Source organism: Chionomys nivalis, chromosome 14 (assembly GCF_950005125.1).
Source record: "Chionomys nivalis chromosome 14, mChiNiv1.1, whole genome shotgun sequence".
Classification (NCBI taxonomy): Eukaryota; Metazoa; Chordata; class Mammalia; order Rodentia; family Cricetidae; genus Chionomys; species Chionomys nivalis.
In genome coordinates this window covers 65,913,754-65,939,747 of record NC_080099.1, presented here as the reverse complement: position 1 = coordinate 65,939,747, position 25,994 = coordinate 65,913,754, and the positions used below count along the sequence as shown (strand labels likewise).

Below are 25,994 nucleotides of genomic sequence, written 5' to 3'. Positions count from 1 at the left end.
CCGTGACTTCCTCGGAAAACCGAACAGACTGAACACCTGGGCTTGGCTCCTAGCACCTACATGGCAGCTCAAAACTTTTTGTAATTCCAGTTCCAGGGGATTTGATACCCTCTTCTTACCTCTGAGGGCACCAGGAATGCTTGTGGTACACATACGAGCAGGCAAAACACTCACACACATAAAATAAAACTTAAAGATCAATCAAAAATCTAAAACTCAAAACAAAAGCACACCGGGAGCTGAGAATGTGTATCAATAGGTGGAGTGTTTGTCTTCCATTCACGAAGCCCCAGGTCCAGTCCCCCGTACTGCAGTACTGCACAAACTGGGCACTGTGACCCACACCTATAGCCCCAACATCAGTAGAAATATCACAAATTTAAGGTACTCTTGCTACATGATATTTGAGGCCAGTTTGGGGACACATCGGAGCCTGTTTCAAAAATAAATAAAACAAATAAAACAAAAGGCACAAAACCAAACTCCTCAGTGGTCGAGCATGTGCTTAGTGGGCAAGAGTCTGGGATGGGACAGAAAAGTCTGCATTCCAAACAATCTCCAGGCTATGTCTTAGCTATGTGTCCCCAGGGCTCACTGGCTTTGAGTAATGAAAAGTTACCAGAGCGGCAGATGGCGAGTAGATTAAAAAGACACCAAAATGTCCCCAAAAACAGCTGCACTGTACACACCAGTCTTAACATCGTTACTAGCCCCTGTTGATGTCCACCAGCCACAAACTACCGAGAACACACCTCTTACGAAGTAGATTTACTCAGCCTGTCACGGTAGGCGAGGATGTGGCAGAAGAAAGTTTGGGGGCAGGGGGTTGGGGGGATTTATGGGGTGGGTCGGTGGGGGGTGTCTCAGCAGAGTGAAGGAAAAGGGAATCTAGGATTGGACTGGGGAAATGCAAACCCACAGTCAACTGGACGGTAGAGAGTATCTTTTTAAAACGTGTGTATGTATGTGTATGTTCCTGTGTGTAGGTACACATGACGCCTAAATATGAAAGGTAGACATAGCTGTTGTTCCTCACGCCTGTGTGACTGGACACATCGCAGGACGGCCTGGCAAGTTCGCTAAACCCAGCATCCACAGTACTGTATTTTGTTCACAGTACTGTGTGGCATTGAGGTAGCAATGGTAACACAACAACCATTTTGAGTGGCTCAAATTGCTTATGGTGGGGGCTGGGAGAAGTACTCATTTGTAAAATGTTTCCTCGAGATGTTGAGCACCTTAACTTTAAGACAGTTTCCCACTGGCTTGAAACTTGCGAAATGGGCTAGGCTGGCTAAGTGAGCCCCAGGGATGGGTGTTTGTCTGGGAGTGTGGAAGCCGCACTGATACAGAAGCATGAGTGTGACTGGCCACAGGAGGGACGTTTTTGTTTGTGGTTGGAGCATTCTTCTCTCCTGAGCTACCCATTTCTGTTAGTGGGGTTTGTTCTCACGTCGCCATGGAGTGACCTTGTCTGGTGGCTGTTTTGATTCTGAGAATGAAACCTATGTTCCTTGAGGAAGGCTACAGCCAGTATTATCCCTTGATCTAGGTAAGTCAGGCTCCTTAGACTGGAAGAACTTCCTTGGACTTTTCTAAGTCCTTTCTCAGCACCAGTATGGGCTGATGGTGCAACCTACCCATATATCCAGACCCCAAACAAAACTCACACAGAGATCCAGGCCCTGTTTGCCCTTCAGAGACTGAGTACTTGGGTGGTCAAAGCCTTGTGGAGGACTCATGCTCACATGACTGTCTTGGGCCCTGTGTTGGAACATTGTAGTACAGCCTAGCAGCCAGGTTGTCCCCACTATTCACCCACAGAGGACTGTGGGAAACTGAGCTGGTGGAAGGGTCCCGGCTTGACAATTCAGAGTGGCACAAATTGCTTATACAGCAGTAAGGAGAGGGCTCATTTGGTAAAGTGCTAGCTGCATAAGCCTGGACACCTGAGTTCACCCCAACAATGCACATTACAAAGCCAGGGTTGGTGGCATGTGCTATAATTTCAGGACTGAGGAGGCAGATCTGGCCAGCCAGACTAGATGCATGACAAGTGCAGAGAGGGACCGTGCTTCACAACAAGGTGGGCAGTGCTTGAGGAATGCTACCTGAGCTAGATGTATGGTACCCAGGCTTGGACCCATCACAGCCTCCCGGACCGGTGCTGCTGTCCATGTTCATGATAACCTCTCCAATGATGAAGAAGAGTTCACCAGGGTCCACAGAGGTCAGCACTGCTCTGGGTGTATAAATCGCTGGGCTGACCTTTCTCTCTTTTTCTGCCCAGTATCTGGAAACCAGCACTCATCTCTCTGACCACTTCTCCCATCTCCCTAGCTCTGCTCCTGGTGGGGCTGTGGTTGGGGGGTCTTACACGCTCCATCTGAGCCTCCTTTTCCCCTCAGTCCCCCTTTGTTTCAGAATGACATCGACACTTCAGAGCTTCCACCCTGGCTCTCTGGGCCCCCAAGCCTCCGAAAAGGAAGGCAGCTCTCTGACAGGCCGCAGCAGGCTGCCGAACCAGATTGCTGGGGGTGGTGCTGAGGTTAGCTGTGAGGAGGAGGTGGTGAGCATGTGGGCAGGGTGTGAAATGTGCCAAGTCTTCTATTATGGGGTCAGCCCACTTAGTGCGGCCACCCTCCGCTCTACCAGTCCCAGGAACTGGAGACAGAAGTTGAGCTCTGATTTAATTCCATTCATTCTTTCATCATCTTTTCAACAGACGAGGCAAACAGGCATCCCTGTGAGGTGAGGCCTGTTCACCTCTCTGGAGAGGATTCTAGAACACAAAAGCATTAAGAAGCTGTTTAAGTTATTATTTTAACTAGGCAAAGACGTGTTACATTTGTATCTGCTGCTTCTGTTAACAATGTAAAGAGGTGTTATGTTTGTTTATCTGCATTTGTTTAATTATGTAAAAATGAGTTGCTGTTTCACCTTGCCTGCCTAAAGCGCAGGATTAGTCTAATAAAAAGCTGAATGGCAAACAGCTGGGCAGGCAAGGGATAGTCAGGGCTGGTGGACAGAAAGTAAGTAGGAGAAATCCAGGCATGAGAGGAGGGAAGAAAGGAGGGAGAGAATGAGGGAGAAAAAGAGAGAGACACCCAAGGCTAGCCAGACAGCCACCCGTCAACAGACACGGAGTGGGACACGCACACGCACCACCCGCCACAGACACGGAATGGGACACGCACCACCCGTCAACAGACACGGAGTGGCACACGCACCACCCGTCAACAGACACGGAGTGGCACACGCACCACCCGTCAACAGACACGGAGTGGGACACGCACACGCACCACCCGCCACAGACACGGAGTGGGACACGCACACGCACCACCCGCCACAGACACGGAATGGGACACGCACCACCCGTCAACAGACACGGAGTGGGACACGCACCACCCGCCACAGACAGAGTGGGACTCGCACACGCACCACCCGTCAACAGACACGGAGTGGGACACGCACCACCCGTCACAGACAGGGAGTGGGACACGCACCACCCGCCACAGACAGAGTGGGACACGCACACGCACCACCCATCAACAGACACGGAGTGGGACACGCACATGCACCACCCGTCAACAGACACGGAGTGGCACACGCACCACCCGCCACAGACACGGAGTGGGACACGCACACGCACCATCCGCCACAGACACGGAGTGGGACACGCAGAAGGAAATAAAAAGCCATGAGGCAAAATGAAGATGAAGAGGAGCAGGTTAATTTAAGTTAAAGAAAAAAAAAAGCTAGCCATAAATGGAGTAAAGCTAAAGTTGAACATGTCTAACCAATAATGTCTCCATGTCTTGATTTGGGAGCGCTTGGTGACCCAGAAAAGCCGGAAGCTGCTGTGTGAGAGCAGTGGCCAGCCCACCCTAGACGCAATATTCATGTGTCAGTCAATGCTGACTGTCAAAAGAGACAAGCCTGGGGATGTGTGACTGAAGAAGTGTCCAGGTTAGATAAACGGAGGTGAGAAGACCCACCCAACATGTGGACAGCACCCGTCCGAGGGCTGGGGTCCTGGACTGAATAACAAATGAACTGGGACCGGCATTCACCTCGCTGTGTAGACGCAATGTGACCAGTGGCCTCACACTCCTCCACACCCTCCCTGTACCCTCAAGCAGAGTCCAGGTAAATCTTTCATCCCTTGCTTTTGTTGGGTGTTTTGTTACAGCAGCTGGGAAACAATCTAGTCCACTAGCCCAGCTTTGGAGTTCTCTGATTGTCATCTCAGCTCTGCTGTGGTCTAAGCTGTGCAATGCTATGATAATGACATAAAATACAGCTCTCTGGCCGGGCGGTGGTGGCGCACGCCTTTAATCCCAGCACTTGGGAGGCAGAGGCAGGCGGATCTCTGTGAGTTCGAGACCAGCCTGGTCTACATGAGCTAGTTCCAGGACAGGCTCCAAAACCACAAAGAAACCCTGTCTCGAAAAACCAAAAAAAAAAAAAAAAAAAAAAAAAAAAAAATACAGCTCTCTGTGCTGCTGTTTCCTTATCAGAAGGGTGGGACAACAACCCTTAAGTAGCTGCTGTGGACAGTGAGGAGCATGATGCTGATACCAGGCCCAGTACCAGGTCTTGCAGGCTGCTGCCATCACCACGTTCCTCTCAGAAAGTTGAACTAAGGACAGTTTGAGTTAATGGACCACAGGCCCCTAGCATCATTTCAGGAAGTCTCTATCATACATATCCATATTTTGAAATACTGTTTGTAGATAATTCACCCACTAATAACACCCAAAATTTCTGTATCCACTGTATACCTTCATCCCCCAAGTTCAAAGTCTTTCCATCCATTCTGTAATAGAGGCTTCTTTGATTAAGCCTCAGTCCCTATTCTCCACAGGGTATAGCAAACCATTTCAAAGTCACTCTAATTACACTTCCACAAGGTCCTGCTGTACTAATTACTTTTCTATGCTATGATAAAACACCACAACCTAGGCAACTTACAGAAGAAGATGTTGATTTGGGATTGTGGTTCCAGAGGGTTGGAGTATGTGATATGGGAGAACAGAGGCAGCAGGAGCAGGGAGCTGAGTGCTCACATCTTGAACCCGGTCTTAGTTAGGGTCTCTATGGATGTGAAGAGACACCACGACTGTGGCAACTGGTACAAAGGGAAACATTTAATTGGGATGGCTTACAGTTCCAGATGTGTTGCCCACTGTCGTCATGGTAGGTAGGACACAGAGGCACGCAGGCAGACAAGGTGCTGGAGAAAGAACTGGGAGTTCTACATCGTGAAGGCAACAGGAAGTGAACTAAGATACTGGCTTGAGCATATATGAGACCTCAGATCCCTCCCCCATAGTGACACACTTCCTCCAACAAGGCCACACCCACTCCAACAAAGTCATGCCTCCTAATAGTGCCGTTCCCTTTGAAGGCCATTTTCTTTCAAACTGCCACAAACCCCAAGAACAAAGCTACAAGTTTAACTTTAAACTCTCCACAGCACACTTCCTGTAGCAAGTCCCTGCTTCCTAAGCCTCCCTAAGCAGTGTCACCAACAGGTGACCAAGTATTCAAATGTCTGAGAGTAGAGGGGTCATTTCTCATTTAAATTACCACATCTGGACAGTTCACAATCTTCTAGCCCCGTAAATACTTTATCTGTCTCCAGGGTTTTTCTGATAACTCTGCCAGAGATTCCATTTTTGTGACTTGATTGTGTGGATTTGGAGCTCTACAACATGAACTTGGAGCATGACAACGGCATGTCACCATAGCAAATGGCTGGATCTACACAAAGCTCCTTGTGTCTCTGCAGCACCACTGCCAACTACCTCCTCGCAATATGCCTTCCTGTTAGAGTCAGCCCTAGTACACAAAGGTTCTCCAACCAGTATGGACAGAAAGTCTGGGACTACCGCCCGGTAACAAGTGTGCACAGACTGTCCCCCTTAATGCCTTCCCCTAAACCACACAGCACAGCACCACACTCAGTGTTAGAAGAAGCTTAGACATGACCACTGTGAAGGCTATAGGAAGACACCATGTTATTTCCTATATGGGACATGGGTGTCTGTAGACTTGGTATCAGCAAAAATCCTGGCACCTAAATCCAAGGATAACTATACTACTGACCCATTCTTCTAGAAAGTCCCATTCATCAGGATGTCCTTCAAGTCAAAAAGATCTTCCCCAATTCTCTCCTTGTCAGTTACTGATGCTCTTACCCCCCCCCCCCGCCGTGCCTTTGCCTCTGCTCCCCATCTCTGGTCCTCTTCAAACACCAGAGAAGTTTGACAGAAATGGGGAGATGCTAACACAGTTGCAACCTAAACTCTCCTTCAAGACCAGCATCTGAGACCTGGGCTTGAAGCTCTCAGAGTTTGAGGGAGCAAGCATCTGGAATCTGTCCTGAAGCTGAAGGAGATAAGGGTCCCTGAGGACAAAGGACACTATAAAGAGAAGATAGTAGCAGGACACAGCAGTTTGGGACAAGGAATCTAGAGAGGCCTTAACCTGGCATATAAGTGGGGTGGTGGGAGGGGTCCCCAGTAAGTTGGGCCAAGGCCAGTGGATGTATGGATCCTAGGTCAGGCCTAGGCTTTTTGTCATGTCCAGTATGCTATGGAAGTTTCTGGAATATTTTAAAGCAAGCATAGAATGTTGAAAACAAGAGCAGTTTGATGGCTGGGAAAGGATCTCAGTTATTGTCAGGTGCAGTGGGGCATGCCTGTGATCCCCGTACCAGGGGGGTTGAAGCAGCCATCTAGTTAGTGTGTGTGTCAGTGAGCACCGCGTGCTTTCCTGCACTGCACATCTGTCTTCATGTGTAACTCTGTGTAATAGAGGAAGAAAGAAAGCCACAAGGACTCTACACTGGGTACATGGGTGAATGGTAAGGCCACTGCAGGAGAGGCACAGAGAGCAGGAAGGTTGTGGGCTCATTTGGAGATGCCACAGAAGTGTCTGTCTGCCAAGTGAAGGTGTACCCTAGGCAGGTGGAGACACACAGATGAAAATAGTTCTTATGTGAGTCAAGGGACACAACACTCCCTGGGATAGAGACATCTTCTGAGGAAGCCCAGGGAAACCAGAGAAGACAAGAACTGTAAGTTGGGCAAATTGATGGGCTCTAGATCCTAGGAAGGAGCCAACAGCATCTCGGAGCCCACATTCTTTGCCTGTCTCTGTCAAAGCCACATTTATCTTTGATCTACTTCTTTTATCTGCTTCACTGTCCCAGCTGTGTGCATTCTGTGTGAAGCTGTGCACATCCCATGTGCAGCTATATGCATCCCGCGTGCAGCTATATGTATCCGGCGTGCAGCTATATGCATCCCGTGTGCAGCTGTGTGCATCTGTGTCCAGCTATATGCAACCCGTGTGCAGCTGTGTGCATCCATGTGCAGCTGCATGCATCTAGAGTGCAGCTGGGTGCATCCCGTGTGCATCTGCATGCATCTCATATGCAGCTGTGTGCATCTCATGTGCAACTGTGTGCATCCCCTGTGCAGCTGTGTACATCCCCTGTGCAGCTGTGTGCATCCCATGTGCAGTTGTATGCATCCTGTGTGCAGCTGTGTACATCTCATGTGCAGCTGTGTGCATCCCGTGTGAAGCTGTGTGCATCTCGTGTGCAGCTGTGTGCATCCCATGTGCAGTTGTATGCATCCTGTGTGCAGCTGTGTACATCGCATTGCAGCTGTGTGCATCTCTAAGCTCTCGTAGGTCCTTGCTCCCTCCAGTGACCATCTACTCTCCTCCTCCAAGACCCTAAGCCTGGAGAACTGGGACCATTCTCCCAGCCAAGCAGTGCCAGGTAACAGGCCGTGAGTGCATCAGTTGCTTGTAACTGACAGCATATGTAATACCCACTTGTACAGTTTGCATTTTTAAAAATACACCCGCACTGTTCAGCAGAAGATCCTCTGCCCTTTTTAGCTTAGTCACAGCTTTGAGAATTCTTCCCACGACAGTCCCTCTCCCTGTCAGGCTGGCATTTGGTAACTCAGGCAGCCACAGATGAACCTCCTTTTCTGCTCACTTTGCTTTTTGAAAAATTCTCCTACTGGTTGGTCTCTGTCACCGTGATTTCCCCCAAGTCTCCTTACCCTGAGTTGTGAGAAGCCTCCTCTCCTGAGTTCACGACGCACTGGACTCTCCATAGGAGCTCATCACCATCATGATGGCCAGGGCTTTTTTCTGCTCAGTGCCCCACTTAGGCACGAAATGCTGTGGCTTTTCACCACAACTCCAATAGGAGGTATAGTTCATGTTACAGTTATCACAACTCCATCCTGTGCTCCTTCATCAACTGGGCTGCGGCTGTAGCTCAATTGGTAGAACACTTGCTTAACATAAGGTCCTGCGTTTCATCCACAGCACCACATAAACTGGGTATAGTGACTCACACTCGTAACCCTAGCCAAGAGGATCAGAAGTTCAAGGTTATCCTCTGCTATGAAGACTGAATCCACAAAACCAAACCAAACAAAACCAACAAACAAATAAAACCAGACCAGTAGGTTCTATTTAGAAGCAGAAAGGCCAGACTGATGGTACACACCTGTGATCTCAATGCTTGGAAGGCAGAGACAGGAGGATAACCACAACTGAGGCCAACCTGGGCTACATAGTCAGACAGGCAAAAGCACCTCACTCATGTACCTGTGCATATGTGTACCTGAGTGTGTATGCAGATGTGACAAGTATCTCACAGAGGTTGGGATGACATCACTGCAGCTGTCTGAGCCCTGACCACAGGTCAGGGACAGAGTGCTCTCTTAGGGTCTCTTTGATGTGGGAGTGATTTCTTTCTAATCTGTTGCTTTCATTGGTTAGTTAATAAAGAAACTGCCTAGGCCCATTTGATAGGCCAACCCTTAGGTGGGTGGAGTAAACAGAACAGAATGCTGGGAGAAAGAAGCTGAGTCAGTGAGCCGCCATGATTCTCCCACTCCAGACAGACACAGGTTAAGATCTTTCCTGGTAAGCCAGCTCGTGGTGCTACACAGAATATTAGAAATGGGTTAGATCAATATGTAAGAGCTAGCCAATAAGAGGCTGGAGCTAATGGACCAAGCAGTGTTTAAAAGAATACAGTTTCCGTGTAATTATTTCGGGTAAAGCCATGCGGGCGGCCTGGTGCCGGGGACGCAGCCCCGCCGCTCCCACTACAACATCTCTTCACATCCCTTGCCCTGCAGGTTCCTTTCCTGTTCTCGGAACCAGGGCCCTGCCTTTATTCACTGTGTACGACACTGAAAGGGTGTCCTGTGGGGGTGCTGGGGGCCGAGGACCAGCATGAAACTAGAAGTCACCACGGCAACAAAAGCCTAGTCTCATCTCTACCTCTTGTCACATCTCCCATAGACGGTGCCAGAATTTGACTGTCACAGGCTGACTTGGGAAAGTGATGACATTTATCCTTGAGATAAAAGGACCTTGCAGGCTTGTGATGTGACAATATTTCATTTCATAAACAATGGTTGGGATTCTAATTTCATATATAAATCTTGATGTTTCACACACACGAGGGGGAGAGAGAGGAGAGACAGAGAGAGAGACAGAGAGCTCACATTGGAGTCTAGAAGGGAACATTTCCTTAAAACCATCTTCCCAAGTTTGATTCCAAACTTGCATTTCTGCTTCAATTGGAACGAGGCAGATGACGGATGGTACTACCTATGTGGAATACTAAGAAATTCAGTTATAGCTCCCCATTTTTCTAAATAACTTGGGGAAAAAACCATTCAGCTAAAGAAAAAGACAGTACTATATCAGGAACTAGGCTGAGATTTGGTGACAAGCAGAGACCAAAGTGACCTGCAAGGTCAGTTAAGTAGCATGGGATACTGGAAGGCCTCAGAGGTTTCTACTCAAAGAGAAGTTAGAAAAAGCCCTGTGGAACATCTGCAGATTCGTGTTTGGGATCCTGTTCTGCTTGGCCTTGCTACTACAACACATGAGGAAAGGAAATGATTTGAAGAGTCAGGAGTGAGGGGAAGCTGAGTGTGTGCATGTGTGTGCACGTGCTCACACCTGTTTTATCTTTAGAAGTGTGTATTTTATTCAGCTTGGATTCTATAACACACTTTCAGACCAGTTGGCTTTAAACAAATTTATTTCTTATGATTCTGGAGGACAGGAATTCCAAGATCAAGGTGCTGGCCACCTCAAGAGCTGGCAAAGGTTCAGTTCCTGGTGCACAGACAGCCACCAGCTTGCTGTGTACTTGGCAGTCTCTGGTGGGTAAGCCTTACTGACTGGAAATCCCTGGGTGTGTCCAGGGGGGTTAACTGAGGTCGGAAGACCCACCCTGCATGTGGGTGTTGCACATCTGAGGGTTGAGGTCTCAGAGTGAAAAGAGGCGGAGCCAGTATGCAGTGCTGACCTCCCTGACCGCAGGTGAAGCGAGACCACTGCTCACCCTCCAGACCGTATAGACCAGGACACGCCTGCTACCACTCATGCTCTACCATCGTGAACTCCACCTCCTTGAGCTCCATAAACCTCTCTTACCTTAAGTTGCTTTCGTCAGGCTTTTGTAAGAGTGATGTCCAAAGTAACTAATGCTGTCTCTTGATGCAAAAGCAGAGAAGAAAGATCTCGCGGCTAACCTGACCAGGTAACAACTCTAGGCCTTTATGACTCTCTTTGTCCCTAACTATATGCCTCGAGGCCAGTTCTCCAAATACAGCCACACTAGAGCTTAAAGATGAAATATTTGAGGGTTGGGAGGACACAGACATGTGGATTGTCTAGCAGTTGTAAGCCAGGGTCAAAGGCACTGAAGAGAAGAAGAGAATTTTTATATCAGAACCCCACCCCTCATGAAGAATGAGGTAAGACAGTAAGAGAGTCTGCCAAGCACAGTCATAACAAGGGACAAACTATGCCCAGCGACAGTGACACCATCCAGACACTGACCTGTTCTAATTATTACACAGCACTTAATTGCACCCACTTAACCTCTTTGGGCGTGTGCCTGTATGCATGTTCATATATGTGCATGTGTGTGTGAGAGCCAGTGTTCATCCTTCACTGTCTTCCTTAGTCACTCTTCACCTTGCTTCTGAGACAGGGTTTCTTACTAGCCTGGAACTCTCCTACTAGGCTAGGCCAGTGAGTTCTAGACATGGAACACCAGTGTGTACCGTCGGGATTGGCTGTTAATGTGGTTCCCTCTGACCTCCCTGTCACTAGGATGACAGTGTGCCGTCGGGGTTGGCTGTTAATGTGGTTCCTGGGGACCAGACTCAGTGCTTTTGTTAAGCTACATTATGGTTATTCCAAGCACACTTTCCTTACACTTGCATGGCAAACACGTTACTGACTGGGCCACCCCCTAGCCCTTCATTAACTTCTTATCATGTGACCCCAAGAATGAAGATGAACACCTGGGTCACTGCCTTGTTCCTCATTGTTTTGTAAGATTAAGGATAGCATCTGGCATAGACAAGACAAAAGAGAACCAACACAAACAAAAAACAAAGCATATAAATCCTGTCTAAATGAATACATCTATTTTAAAGCATGTTTAAAATTACATTTATGTATCAATTACGAGGACTTGGGTGCACATGCCATAACACATATGCAGAGATCGGAGAACAATTTACAAAAGTGGATTCCTGCTTCCTATGAGGAATTGTCCCAAGGACTGAACTCAGATCCTTGGACTTGGTACCAAGTTCCTTTACTCACGGACCCATTTTGTCAACCAGGAGCAGATACTTTTTTTAATGGCACCAATTAGGAGAATTATACGACGAACTGCCATCATCACTCATGTCCCTAGGATGAAAAGGAAACCTTAGAAAGCCAAGAAGGACCAAGAGGTCCAGAAAATAAAGGAATAAGGGGCAGGAGCTGTTGACTAACAGGGCAGCAGCAGCGAGGTGCAGAAGCAAAAGCCAGGCTAACGAATGTGGAGCTCACTCTGTTTTCAAGGGTGACCCCAGCGCTCGTTTCTACCATCAAATCCCTGGCACTGCAGGCAGTGTCAGCAGGGTGTGGTGTATGCATTTCTACAGTTTGAAGCCAGGGCTTCCCAAATATTAGGTGAGCATTCTACCAGCTGAGCCTCCCACTATGTAAACCCCACTATGAGCTCTTGAAGAGTCACAAACAGATCCTATGTGTGGCCAGCCATAAACGCAAATCCATAATCCGGGGTTAGGAACTATTGTGTGCGAAGGGCTTTATCCCCCAGTCAGCCGAGAAGCACTGTGCCTTCTCCATAAGGACACTGAGTTAATGCTGAAACTTAGCAGAACATAGCTTTTGTTTCAGTTGTTAAAAAATGTATCTGTCTTATTCCTTAGTGGGGTAATTTAGAAATGTTCTTCCCAGGCATTTATAGTTTGCAGAAGAACTGTCAAAAATAACTGAAGTACATGAATATTTCAATTGTACAATGAAAGAAAAAGAAAAGAAATCTAGGAGCACATTTTAAAAAGCAAAATCTGAATATGAAGTCTGAAATGCACGTAAATTGTATTATGCTTTATTTACTCATGTCCTTTGGGGTGTGTGCACTCACGTTTGCATGTGGGCAGTTTCTAAAGTTCAGAGAACAACTTGAGGGAGTTGATTCTTTCCACCCACCAAGTTCAGCCTGGCTGAACGCAGGCTATCAGGTTTGATAGTGGCAGACACCTGTACCCCACGCACCGTTTCTCTGGGCCCTAAAATATATTTTGACTAACACAGTATTTAAGATGGAGGGATGACCATAGAAGACTCCTTAAGTAATTACGTAGAATGAACCAGTTTAGCTTCCTTCCTTCCTCCTTCTCTCTGTGTCTGTGTCTGTCTGTCTGTCTGTCTGTCTGTCTTTCTCGAAACAGACAGGGTTCTTGGCATATCTCTGGCTGTTCTGGAACTTGCTCTGTAGACCAGATTGGCCTCGAACTCAGAGAATCCCCTGCTTCTGCCTCCTGAGTGCTGGGATAAAAGGAGTGTGCCACCACCACCTGGGTTGGTTGTGCTTTTTAAACTATTTCAACTTCAGCTAGAAATATTCATAGTTTCTCATGCATTTAGACACAAAGACACATCAGAAACAAATAAACAAAAACCATAGCATTGTGCAGTGATTTGCATAAACACAAAGGTGTGATTGCAAGGGCCAAAAATGATGAGAAATAGTCCTGATTGCTTCAGGTGGAAGGTTGTAGAGTTTCGATCCCATCTCACATCCTCAGTTCTGACTCATCTACCAACAAGCATGACTGCCAGGGTACCCATGATTCCACCAGCTGTGAACTCTCATGGTTTTTCCTGCTCATCAGTGATAGATGAACTGGTCAGAGGGTAGATCAAGATCTGGTTTCCCTTCAGAAAACCCTGTTTTTCATGCAGCTAGTGTGACTTACAAAACCTAGTAATGATTCGTCACTTCTTTCCTTCAGATTTCTGAAATATTTCAGCCACCCGAAAAGCAGACGTAATTCTGAAATTTTGGCTTTCTCTTAGAGACTGATGTGTCTAACAGCTTTATTTGATGGTAGCACAGGCTGCAGAGTCCAAACCCACGAAAGCTCAGCTCCTAGAACTAGCCTTGCCTCCCAGACTTCAAAGGGCATTTGCTTTGTCAGTCTGTTTATTTTTGAGAGGGTTCTCGATAAAGGTAGCACAGGCTCAGAATCCTCCTGCCTCCATGTCCCAAGGCCAGTGTCCTACACCCCAGGTCAAGAAAGGGCTAAGTTAGTGCATGCTGCAGGTGGCTTGCTTCACCAGTGTGTGTTTCCAGAACACATGTGTAAGAGTTGTTTTACCAGCTGTTCCGAAGTGATGGGAAGAACCTGGGGTGGAGTGTGCCTGCAGTGCCAAAACTCGGAAGGCAGAGGCAGGAGGATCAGGAGTTCAACCATCTTTGCCTATGTAGCAAGCAAAGAGACTTAGCAAGTCACCTGGCTTTCCCTACTTCCTCAGGAGAACACCGGTGGCAAGTCTAGGAGTGGAGTCTCTCAGGGAGTGGGGCCACCCTGGGTCTCTGCTAACAGTTTAGGTTTCTGAAAATAGCTTAAAGGCTATAAATGTCTAAAGACCCCTCATTAAAAATGTGAAGAGATTTTGTAAGTGTTGATGTAATGCATCACGTACAACTAGAACATAAGCCCATACACTCTCGTTGTTGATTTCCCGTGTCTATAAATCAAGGCCGAGCTCTCCAAGGACCCGCAGTTAGAGCTTCACTCTTCCCCCTGCAGTAGGAGCACCATTGGTTTGTCTTCTGGAGTCTGAGCATGAAATACAGGCAATGTATCTGTGCTTCTTTTGAAATCCTCTCTCTCCCCTACCCCATGAAGTCTCTTGCATCCCAGGCTGGCTCAAGCTCCCCTATGTAACCAAGGATGATCTTGAAGTTCTAATTCTACCTCCGCCTCCTGAGTGCTGGGATTACGGGACTGTATCACCATCCCCGATTGATGATGACCCAGGTCTCAGGGCAAGCACTTTCCCTGCTGAGCAACACCCTCAGGTCCTGAAGGGCCACTTTGTGGTTTTTAATAGGTCAAGACATAACTATTTCTTCCATTTTACAGAGTTGCTAGGAAGAATTAGTGTCTAAGAATTAGCACTTAGGAGTATGGTCAAAGAGTTAACAGAAGACTCAGGGCTCTGAGCAACTGGAAGACCAAGTTTCCAGTGCCCTACAAGACAGAACCACATATTCAGTAACACGTAACATTTTTTCCTTCATGGTGGCTCATGAATACTTAAAACTGAGTTATCATCTTTATTTAATTCTTGATTTCTGATGAATCCCAAGTCTTTTCAATTGAGCATGTGATAATATGGCCGATGCTGGGGGATAATAGCACTTTCCTCTGTTGATTTCATTAGACATTCAGCACCCCCTCCGAATTCCCCACCCCCACCCTCTTCACTTCTTCCTCCCATCCCACCCCAGTCCCAGATAATTCTGTTCTCTGGGAAATGGATCTTAGTCGTGGATGCTAACACAAGTATATGTCTCCTCCCTGGCCCACTGCCCAGGAGGAAATGGGCTACTTGGAGATGTCGATGCTTCGGGCTTGGAGCTGTCCCTCTGCGCCTCAGTTGTTCCCAGGGAGCAGCCAAGGCAGGTTTTAAAAGTTGGCTTAACCTAGCTTTTCTCAATGCCAGAAAGTAAAAAACCAGAGGCTTGGCAAGATCAGGAGTGTGCGTCACCGCCATCTGCTGGATGGAATGGGTATCGCACCGAGTCGCTCAATGGTGCGACGAACTCCAGAACCGGGCGGGGTCAGAACAGGGTGGCTTATTGGCCCTGTCTTCCAACACCAGCTCTAATTGTCTGCATTGTTTGGTAAGCCTACAAATCTGCACAGGATGAATTTCCTGTGAGCACGAAGCTGGGTTCGATCTCCCAGCACGTCTTACACTAGTTGTGGTGGTGCACACCTGCCATCTCAGCACCCAGTAGGTGGGAGCAGGAGGCTAAGAAGTTCAAGGTTTTCATTAGCTGCACACAAAGCTTAAGGCCAGCTTGAGCTACATGGTACCTTGTCTTTAAAAAAATGAAACAAAACAAAAAGTAAAAAAGGACTATCTTTTAAACAAAGTTCGTCTGTCCCAAATGAGAGATCTAGTTAATCAGACAATGCTGAAAACCATCAGGCCAGGGCATCTGGTGGAACATGGATTCTTTTGTCGGTAGCAGAAAGGGTTTCCAGGAAGGCAAAGTCAGCATCCACTATTTATTTATTTATTGAGCATCCACGCTGTATGCCTCAAAGAACTGGGTATGGCCGTAAGCTCTGGCAATGTCAGTACCTGAAGGCAGAGGCAGGACAATCAGAAGGGCCAACTCTGACTAGTAACAATGGAGGCCAGCCTGGGCTGCGTGAGGCTTGACTCAAGAAGAAGAAGAAGAAAAAACAAACAAACAAACAAACAAAGAGACAAATAAAACTGGTTGCAGAGATGGCTAAGCTCTTAAGAACATTTGCTGTCCTTGTTGAAATCCTGGGTTTGGTTCCTAGCACCCACGTGAAGGTCTGTAACTCACCTCCAACTCCAGTCCAGGGAATTTGACACCCTCCTTGGGCCTCATAGCAACAGATCTCCACCAAGGGCAAATACATCCATACAGAAAGAGAGAGAGAGAGAGAGAGAGAGAGAGAGACAGACAGACAGACAGACAGAGACAGACAGACAGAGAGAGAGAGACAGAGAGAGACAGAGAGACACAGAGAGAGAAACAGAGAGAGACAGAGAGAGAGACAGAGAGAGACAGAAAAAGATAGAAAGAGAGAAACAGACACAGAGAGAAATAAAACTTTGAAGAGAAGTTAAAAGTAGGAGCTCAAAGGTTAGGCGCATTGCTGTACATTGCCAGTCTTCCAGAGGAAGAGGTGGTTTCTTCCCCATATTGGGCAGCTCACAATCACCTGTACACTGGCTCCACAGAGTAGGAAAAACTCTTCTGGCCTCTTTGGGCATATAGACACATTGACATACATAAATAAAAAAATAAATAAATACTTAAAACCAAACCCATTCTAACAAAAAGAGGTGAGAAAATAAACACAGCCTCTACTCTTAGACTACGCTCTCTTCTGATGGCCGCACACGACGGGCACGTGTGCCACACTTGACTCTCAGAATAATCTTCAGCCCATTGCTGTCTTGTTCATAGCCAGCCCACGCTGTTACTCAGTCACAGGGCAGAAGACTGCTACCAATTCCTTTACAGTCTGAACACCAAGGCTTAGAAAAGTGAAGCTCGTCAAGACGATACAGTTAGAAACTGATGGAGGCAGGTGTGAATATGGGCTCATAGAGCAGGTAGGTTTGGGGGAGAATTGTTAATACCCTGGACCAAGGTAGTGTTTGATTCTTTCACACAGAGATACTTAGTCTTTGGTTTTATATACATTTTCTGTTCCAGCAAAGTGAGATTGGTATCCAAATAGTAAGTCATGACGACAGCAGATGCTTAGGAAGGAAGCATCAGGAAAAATCTCCCCGCCTCTAGAGAGCGACTGAAATCCTTCCAGCTCGCATGCTCTCCAGTTCAGAAGGCATTGTCCTAGTGGCAGCCTGTGGCGGCAGCAGGGGCCACTGTCAGTTCACTCTGAGTAGAAAAACAAACCCACATTTTGATTGACGTGGCAGAGTATGCGTGAGTCTATACTTTGCTCAGCAAGAGCTTTACAACCGGGATGTTCTGATGGCAGCAATCACAAACCACTTTGTTGTGTACTTAGATACAAGGGTTACATACGTTGGTGTGTACATGCGTGCTGGCATGTGCAAAAGCCAGGGGTTGTTATCAGGTGTCTACCTCGATGGCTCTCTATCTTATTTTTTGAGAGAGACTCTTCCACTGGATCTGAAGCTGACTGTTTTGGCTAGATTGGCTGGCCAGTGAGCTCCCAGCATCTGCCTCCCCCCTCCTTACCCTCCCCCACTGCTGGAGTTACAGAGGAGAAGGCCCATACTAGGCTTTTATGTGGGTGCTGGGGACCCAAACATAGGTCCTCATGTGTGTGCAGAAAACACCTTTACCCATTGAGCCATCTCTCCACCACCTCAAATCATTTTGATTCTTTGCTTTTTCTCTTATGAATGGCAATATTAGTGGGAGGAAAGTGGGGGAAGAGAATGAATGGGAGCTGATGGCAGTGCAGGAACACTGCAGAGTGTCTATCAAGATGCTCAGAACCAGGTGGCACAGGCAGAAGGGTCTCTCTGAATTTACGCTAACCAGATCTACAGAATTCCATATAGTTGAAACTATAGCTTTCACATATTGAAAGACTCCATCTCTGAAACAAAGAAACAAAAAACCTCTCATATTAGCCTAGATTGGAGAGCGAGCTAGGAATGTTCATGGAACAATAAAGAGATTAATGCTAAGATTGGTTGTGGTAATGCATTATTATGAAATAGTACATTCAAAGGGACCAAAGCTTTTGCTGGACCCCATAGTCAAAGTTAATAATATACTTTAAAGTCATGTAAGGCTTAAGATTGTTATCATATTGCATACTAAGCCTATTTATTTAACCTGCCTTTAAAAGAACTACGTAAAAGCCAACCTTACTTGCCTTGGATTTCCCATATAATCAACTTTTATAACCTAAGCTAATGCATAGCTGTAATCTTAAATTACATACTCTTGCATGCTCCAGACCCAAGTGTGTGTGTGTGTGTGTGTGTGTGTGTGTGTGTGTGTGTGCATGTGTGTGTTATGGTAATGAATGCTGGAAACAGAAAACAGGCTGAAAGCAGCCTTATAAACGAGCACTCATCACAAAGGCTGGAAACGGCATTTGGATAGTGCTGGGCAGCGTTGCTAGTCAGTGACTGTGAAACTCTGTTAAAGAGTTTTATAAGGTACCCATTCCTTCCCCATGGGGCGCTTTCTGTCCTGTGAAGTAAACACAGAGCAAAGCCCTTTGTTAACAGAGGAACAGACACAGACATGCAAGGACGGACGGACGGACGGACAGACACACACACACACACACACACACACACACGGATGTATGGAGAGAGGAACAGAGAGACAGATAAGGCAGCATTCAGGTAGGCTTGGATTCAAGTTCATGCAACAGACAGGAATAACAGAAGAGAGAAAGGATTCAAATCTAGCCTCACTCTTGGTTAAATTGCACCAAGGGGAAGCTTAATAATTTCTTTCCCTTAGTTCAACACCAACACATTATTGGTGACTCTGAGTTTATCATTAATACTTCCACATTCGAGAGTGAGTTCACGGGATTGGAATCCCTGCTTTATCACCACCCCAGACTTACACCAACTCCTACAAGCTTTGTAGTTGGTGTGATTCCAGGGGTTCAGTGAGGTCTGGTGGATTTGCTCCTCTTAACCACGGACGTTCTGGGCACTCATGAAGCCAGGACACAGCAGGATTCAAGCTTGCAGAGGGGTGAGCATTCAGAATTGGGCTGATTCCTCTAATAGTGTGTGTCTTGGGGTGTTTGATGCTGTATATACTCTCAGTAACCACACAAGGGAGGTTGGAAATGGAATTCCAAGTCATGCGGCCGAAAGGATGGACATTTATCTAATCAGAGCTCACCCCCAACACTTAGGGAATTCATTTGTGTATCAAACTCCCATGAAGAGAATGGTATTCACATTATTTCCTGGAAATAACTGAAGCTTGAATTTTCTGGAAGGAGCCCCAGCTTGGAATTATTTGGAAGAAGTACAAGCAGAAAGAGACATACTATTATAAAAGATCTGTGGCGGGCTTCTTCAGTGGAAATTCCCTTCCTAATATATTTTGATATTGAAAGTAAGATCACTTAATGCCCAATTCTAAATTACTTAAAAAGTAGCCATCAGTCAGTAGTAAGTGCTGTTTTGGTAGTGAACACCAGACTAGACAGAACGATTGCCTAGTAGGTCTCCATCTTTTAGGAATCTAGACATCAAGGAATACGTTTTGTAGAAATAAGAACAAATTGAAAGAAGGAACAAGATATCAGAAGAGTCAAAATATCCACTTATACAGAAATACGAAAGGCTGCATGGAGATCAGGCTAGCCAAGGATCAGTACAGAAAGTTTGAGATGGAGGGATGATTATAGTTTAAATTTAAAATGTTCCCCAACTGGTTGATGGTCTGGAGTTCTCCAGTGGATGAAGATATTTTAGGGGGCTGTGGATTGTTTAGGAGGTGGGCCTAGGTGGTAGAAATAGGTCACTAGGAAGTCCCCAGTCCCAATTTCTGTACTTCCTAGTTAGTCACCATGTAAATAAATAGCCCCCGCAGGAGCCTGCAACCCCAAACTGAACCTCTCTCCCGAACCTTCCTCCCTACCATATCTTTCTCATTATAAGCTGAAACCTTCTGAAACCAGGAAAAATGAACATTTCTTCTCTTAATTGCTTCTGTCTTAGATTTTCTTTTTTTCCCAGAAACACAAATGTCACTGTGGTGGTAGGAATGGCCCCCACAGGCTCATAGCTTCCAATGCTCAGTCTTTAGGGAGTGGACCTTGAAAGGGATCAGGGTTGTGGCTTTGTTGAAGGAAGTATGCCACTGGGGGCGGGCCCACGCCAGGCCCAGGGTCTGTCTCTTCCTGCCACCTCTGGATCCAGATGAAGAACTCTCAGCTACCTCTTCAGCACCATGTCTCCTGTGTGCCTCTATGCTTCCCACCATGCTGATAATGGACTAAACTTCTGAAAAAGTGAGTATGTCCCAATTAAGTGTTTTCTTTTGCAAGGGTTGACAAGGTCATGGGGTCTTTTTACAGTGATAGAACACCGACCAAGACAGTCACCTGTACAAAGGACAGACGCACAAAAATCTTTCAAAATAGGAGACAATCTAAGGGTTATTTGTGTAGTTACAGGTCTTTCCTTCCTTCCTTCCTTCCTTCCTTCCTTCCTTCCTTCCTTCCTTCCTTCCTTCCTACCTTCCTTCTTTTCTTTTATTCTTTCTTATGACATGCAATGATTGTATTATTTGTATGTAAATGCCTTTAAAATGTGGAGTTGAAATTAGTTTTTTATAAATACATATTCACTTATTTGATTTATGTGTATGTGTCTTTGCCCGCTACAGTTATGCGCACCACATGCAATGCAGGAACTCACAGAAGCCAGACATCATAAGCCACTGTGAGCCATGTGGGTACTGGAATCCAAACTCAGGTCCTCTGCAAGAGCAGTAAGCAGTCTTAACCATTGACTAAACAATTCATTTTTCTAGTAATTTAATACCTTGATTTTTAAAAATTACTAGTATAAACGTTTTATGCACAATAACATATTTCATACATTTACATGATATATTCCATTCACCACATTCCCTTCCCTTGTTGCCCAGCTCCTGCCTGTGCCCCTTCTCTTCCCACCCACTCCCCCTACTTTCATATTGTTTTCAGTGACCCAACAAATTGAATTAGATTTGCTTACAGGGGCATGGATACAGAGTTATTTGTAACACAGGCAGCTTGCCAGTCACTACACCACTGGTTTAATGAAATTCTTGACACAATGTGTGTTATAAGACACAGACCTGATTTTGTTCCAGCAGGTTAAACACAAGATTCTCTCAATGATGACTCCCAGCTTATCAGGAGATAGTTATACAGACCTCACAGGGCAGGTCATAAAGAAAAGAGGGGCTTGGAGGACAGGATGCGAAAGGCAGGCAGGCGAGGGCCTGAAGGAGTGCAGGCCCTGCACAGGACTGGGGAACAAACGGAGCAATTGAAGAATGACAAGACAAGATGCCTTGGTTGCCTCTGTGAATTCAGATGCCCTGGGTGTGAATGAGGCTTCTCATTACCAAAGCCCGCGTCCTGAACACCATCATCTGCTTGATTAACATGCCCTATATTCACTACTTTTCCTGCTGTATTACTTAAGGAAGCAAAGGTTTGCTTGGGCTTACAGTGTGAGGAGTACAGTCCATCTCTGAGGGAAAGGCATGGAAGCCATGGTTATATGGTAGCAGGCGTACGCTGGTGGACTCCTCACACCCTCACATCATGTTTGGACTGATGCAGAGAGTGGGCAGGAAGCAGGGCCAGGATACGAAGCTCAGAGCCCACCCTCAGTGGCCTACTTCCTTAAGTAAGGTCTACCTCCTAAAGGGTCCATAATCATCCAAACCTATAGAGCAGCTGTCATCTACTTGGAGGGCACTTCATAGCCAAGTCACAAGATGTCCCTTGACACTCAACACTTCTCCCTTCTTGGGGACCTGTGACCAACCTTTCCCTGGGTTCCACACTGTTTTCCTTCTAAGTGGATCTCAAATTCTTTCATCACGTTCTGTCATTGGCTACATCTGTTCTTGTCCAACCACTGTAATGGGCGATGCAAAGGTTACATATCTCCCACCGTGGGCTGTCTCATTATCTGCCTATGCACTTCCAGATCTGTCCTTTCAATGCACGCAGTACACTATGCCTCTCCCATCTCTCTCACCCACCTACCCCTCGGTGTTACTCTGGGAGTTAAAACCAGATTTCCATCCTGCAGCCCAGATCTTCCACCTGCCTCTCCAACATTTAGATCTCAGAATCTAGAGCTTTCTCTGGAAATCTGACCCCAGTCGTGGCTCTTTTGCCCCTCTTTGGTTCATTCTACTGATATTTCCCTTTTCTTCCAAAGCACTAATCTCTTATCAGTTGTTCAGTTATTCGGTGAATGTCTGTCTCTGTAATCAAGCAATCGTGGCGCCGCATGCCGTTCCCACCATGGTGTCTCCAGCATCTAGCAGGGAGTTTCCTGTACAGCCAGCACTAAGAAATAATGGCTGAATGAACGGATGAGCTTAATGAGAACAAACTTCAGAAAATGATTCTTAAAAGTTAACCTCATCTTCCTCTTCCCAGAGCTCTCAAACCAAACTCTTCAAAAGCAAAGCCTTAGTATAGTACATTTTTATGAATCAGAAGTCAGGGAGCTGCTGCTGTCTCCAGGGAAGGGAAGGCCAATTGTTTCTCATGCCTTCATGGGGAAGCTCTCAAAACAAGCAAGCGCTTGCACACACATATGCAAAAGATCATATTCCCGTGATGTTTCATCTTCAGGATAAATGTTTTATTTATAGGAAAATAATAAATAATACCCGAAAAAAGTTCAGAAATGCAGTTTAAAAAGCAACTTTCAAAAAGCCTTGTTTGACTCACCTGGGATGTGAAGGGGAGATCTGAGCAAATTTCAGGCTGCTGCAGCAATCGCATTGAGTTTAGAAAGACTAGAAAGCATTGCTAAATTCAGAGCCAAACGAAAGTTTCATTTCAGAACACTCTCCAACAAATGCAACTTTCACTGTTTATGTTTGCGTTTTAAAAGAAATTGCTTTGGGTAAATAATTTGGTGCAGGCAAGCCTAAAATGCAGGATTCAATGCAAAGTGAGCAACATTTTCACCAGTTGACGGAAGTCTTTCTTAAATTAATCCCTTTCCAAATGCGTGGGCAACATAAAACGGGCAGTAATTGCTGAATACTCTCCCCCAAATATGGAGAATAACCAGGAAGGCAAAATTACTTATGAACCAGGCCTTCACTGAACACCCTTATTATACAAGGTCTGGTAGAGGATTACAAAGCCAACAATTGTACAGCTAGAAGAGAGACCTCTAGTGTGTGCTCGGGGAGTCTATATTGTGCTTCGGGCATAATTAATAGAGAAAAAACCACTGCAGTCATTTTGCATGCTGTGGTGGGAGATAACCCCCCCCCCCCACACACACACAAAATCATTCATACTTAATGCATCTAGAGATTTCTTCCCAGTAAACCTACGGCACTTTGACTAGTCAGTTGTATTCTCCTTACACACAAAAGTCCCATCCTGTGAAGTTCTCTCTGATCTGAAGTTATAAAGTTCCAGGGTCACCTTTGCAACCTCACTGGTAAACATTTTACCTACTGCTACTGCTGTTCTTACAGTCACCAGCAGCTCTTCTCAATCTGCATGAGCAGGACTCCTACACAGACAGCCCCTTCTCCGAAGCCACATGCCACTAAAATCTAAATCGGCATCTTGCCCATTATCCCCGAGACAAATGAACTCACAGCTATTAAAAATTCGCCTAGCCGGCTGGCTATTAGCTCCCACAGTCTCCCATACAGGCAGGTGAATTTCTTGATTTAATGAATCATAAACGGTCCAGATTTAACGAATCATTCCACAACATCAGTCTCAGCCTTTAAAAAAATCCTTTATTTTCGTTTTTTCCACATTAAAAACATTTGAGATACACACAGAAAACGCTTCCCCCGGAACACACACACAATAACACACGAAACAGGAGGTCTCTTAAGGAGTCTACTGCTGAGAAGGTAAAAGCATTTTGCTCCTTTTTAATTTGCTAAAACAATCCAAGCATGCTTGGTACCCAGAGGGTATTCTCAAATAAACTTGTATCTCTGGCTGCCAGCTTAGTTGATTGAAAACAGAAGGCAAACGTTTCTTAAAGAATGAGTATGTTAAACTGTGTGTCTCTCTGAGTGCCACCAAGGGCGCGCGCGCACACACACACACACAGGAGGTGGGCAAAGCAGCCAGTCTTATGGTCTAAACGGTAGTATAATATTTGTACAATATTTGTACCAAATTACTTCTGCCTACTGCGGTGTCTCTCTTAGCCAGGAAGCCAGAGCCAAAGGGTCCTGGACAGTTTCCGCGTGCGATTCTCCACATACAAAGCCGACCGCCCCATCGAAACTTTGCTAACTTAGTCCTCTCCGGCCCAGCCGGAACCCGAAGCACAGACAGTGAAAACGTGTTTACACTGGAAAATCATTTCCACGACAGCCTGAATGTTGGAAAGCACAAAGGCAATCCCTATCGGCCCGCGATCGCTAGAAAGTTGTATGCCGGAAGCTTGTGCCAGGCCGGCGTCCAGGCAAGGAGTTCCCGCACCACAGGTTCTCCCTACCCTTCTTGGACATTCAGGGGCTCCACCTCACTTAGGAAGCAATTCACCACAACGCGTCACCCTCCCCGTTCTTTTTTCCAGGAGGTGAGGACTCTTATTTTCCAGCCAGGTCCCTCTTGGGGGCAGGAGAGGAAGCGCACTCCACAATTCCACCAACAGGGGAGGCAGGCTGGGGGTGGGGAGGAAAGAGGTCAGAAAGGAGCCAAACTGACTCCCTTCCTCCTACCCCTGCGCCCCGGAGCACCGGTTCAGACCGTGCACACCGGTGGCGACCAGGAAACTCTGTCCCTTTAAGTGAACAGTGGCCGCCGGAGGAGGAGGAGGAGGAAGAGAAGGGAAGGACCGGGCTCCGGACTCCACGTTGCTGGCTCGGGGAGAGGAGGCGAATGCCAAAAGCCACCACCGTTACCTGCGGCGACCGCAGCCCCCCCACCCAGCGCCCCAGTCCGCGCCCGCCTCCCAAGGAGACTTCTTAATTCCAGCTCACTAACAAGGGAGGAGGTGGGGAGGAAGAGGAACCGGCGCTTTTTAAAAATAAATGAAACATTTGCACCCGGGGGGGGGGGAGGGGAAATGGGAGGAGATGGGAAAGGGCTTTAAAGGCGCCCGAGTGGGCGGAGGCGACGAATCTGGATCCACCCTGGTTGCACGCGGGCCGGCTCTCGGCACTAGCCGCGGCTCACAAAAGGGCTCGGCCAGGGAGAAAAGGGAAGGGATAAATAAATAAATAAGTAAATAAATAAATAAAGCGCCCCGGGGCCCGATCCGCTCAGCAGCCACAATGGCGTCTTTGAGCGAGTGTCCCGGGGGGCGCCGCCAAGGCTGGCTGGGAGTAGGGCGACGATCCCCACCCCCACGAGATAGGCGCCGAGCCCCGAGCCCCGGGCGCCCGGGGAAGAAAGGACGCGCGCGGCAGCGGGAACAGGGACGGGGGCGACGGGGGTTCGAGAGTCGCGGGGCTGCGCTCCGAGACTCAGGACCCGGCCGTGGGGACCTCCCCTCTGCCCGCCCCAGCCCGGTCGGCGCGCCTGCTACCGACCCCGCGGAGCCCCCGACTCGTACTCCCGTGGCCACCGCCCGCGCCCGCTTGGCTCCCTTGGCCAGGAAGAAAACCGAGGAGCCGCAGCCGGTGCGAGCTGCTCCCTGGCCGCCGTCCGCGCCCGGCTGCGTGTGTGCGAGTGTGCCGCGCTCTCGCCCCATGCCTGGCACATGCGTAAAAGCGAGTTGCGCCCAAAGTCCCAGCCATACCCTCCTTAGCAAATAATAACAAACCCAAACCGTCAGATCTTACCTGAAACATTGAAGCACAAAGTCTCTCTCCAAGTCCCCTTTTCCTTTTCCTCTCCCCCCTTTTCCGATTTCTCTCCCAGCGATCTGCTCGCCTCGCCACACCAGAGAGAAATGCAATAGCTTGGCTAAGGTAGACAGAACAAAATACAGAGGAGAGTTGCTCCAGGGCTTTGAAACCCCTCAAGGCAAGGATCAGGATACAATTAACTCGCGCCTCTACCTCTAGTCCAAATCTCCAAAATAAAACTTAAATCAAATTAACCGATCACAGGGCTCACAGTTGATCTTCAAAAATAAAGACTTACATAGACTATAGAGGAATATACATATAG

At 47.2% G+C, this 25,994-nt stretch overlaps 1 protein-coding gene across 1 annotated transcript in view; it reads right to left on the bottom strand.

The window, feature by feature from the left end:
* Kctd1 (potassium channel tetramerization domain containing 1) overlaps nt 1-25,782 on the bottom strand; it is a 206,379-nt gene extending 180,597 nt beyond the window's left edge. Inside the window, exon 1 of the mRNA XM_057789335.1 lies at nt 25,664-25,782. Within this exon, the coding sequence (XP_057645318.1) occupies nt 25,664-25,672 (9 nt within the window). The 5' untranslated portion in view covers nt 25,673-25,782. The remainder of the gene's footprint in view (nt 1-25,663) is intronic.
* Nucleotides 25,783-25,994: the final 212 nt, after the last annotated feature.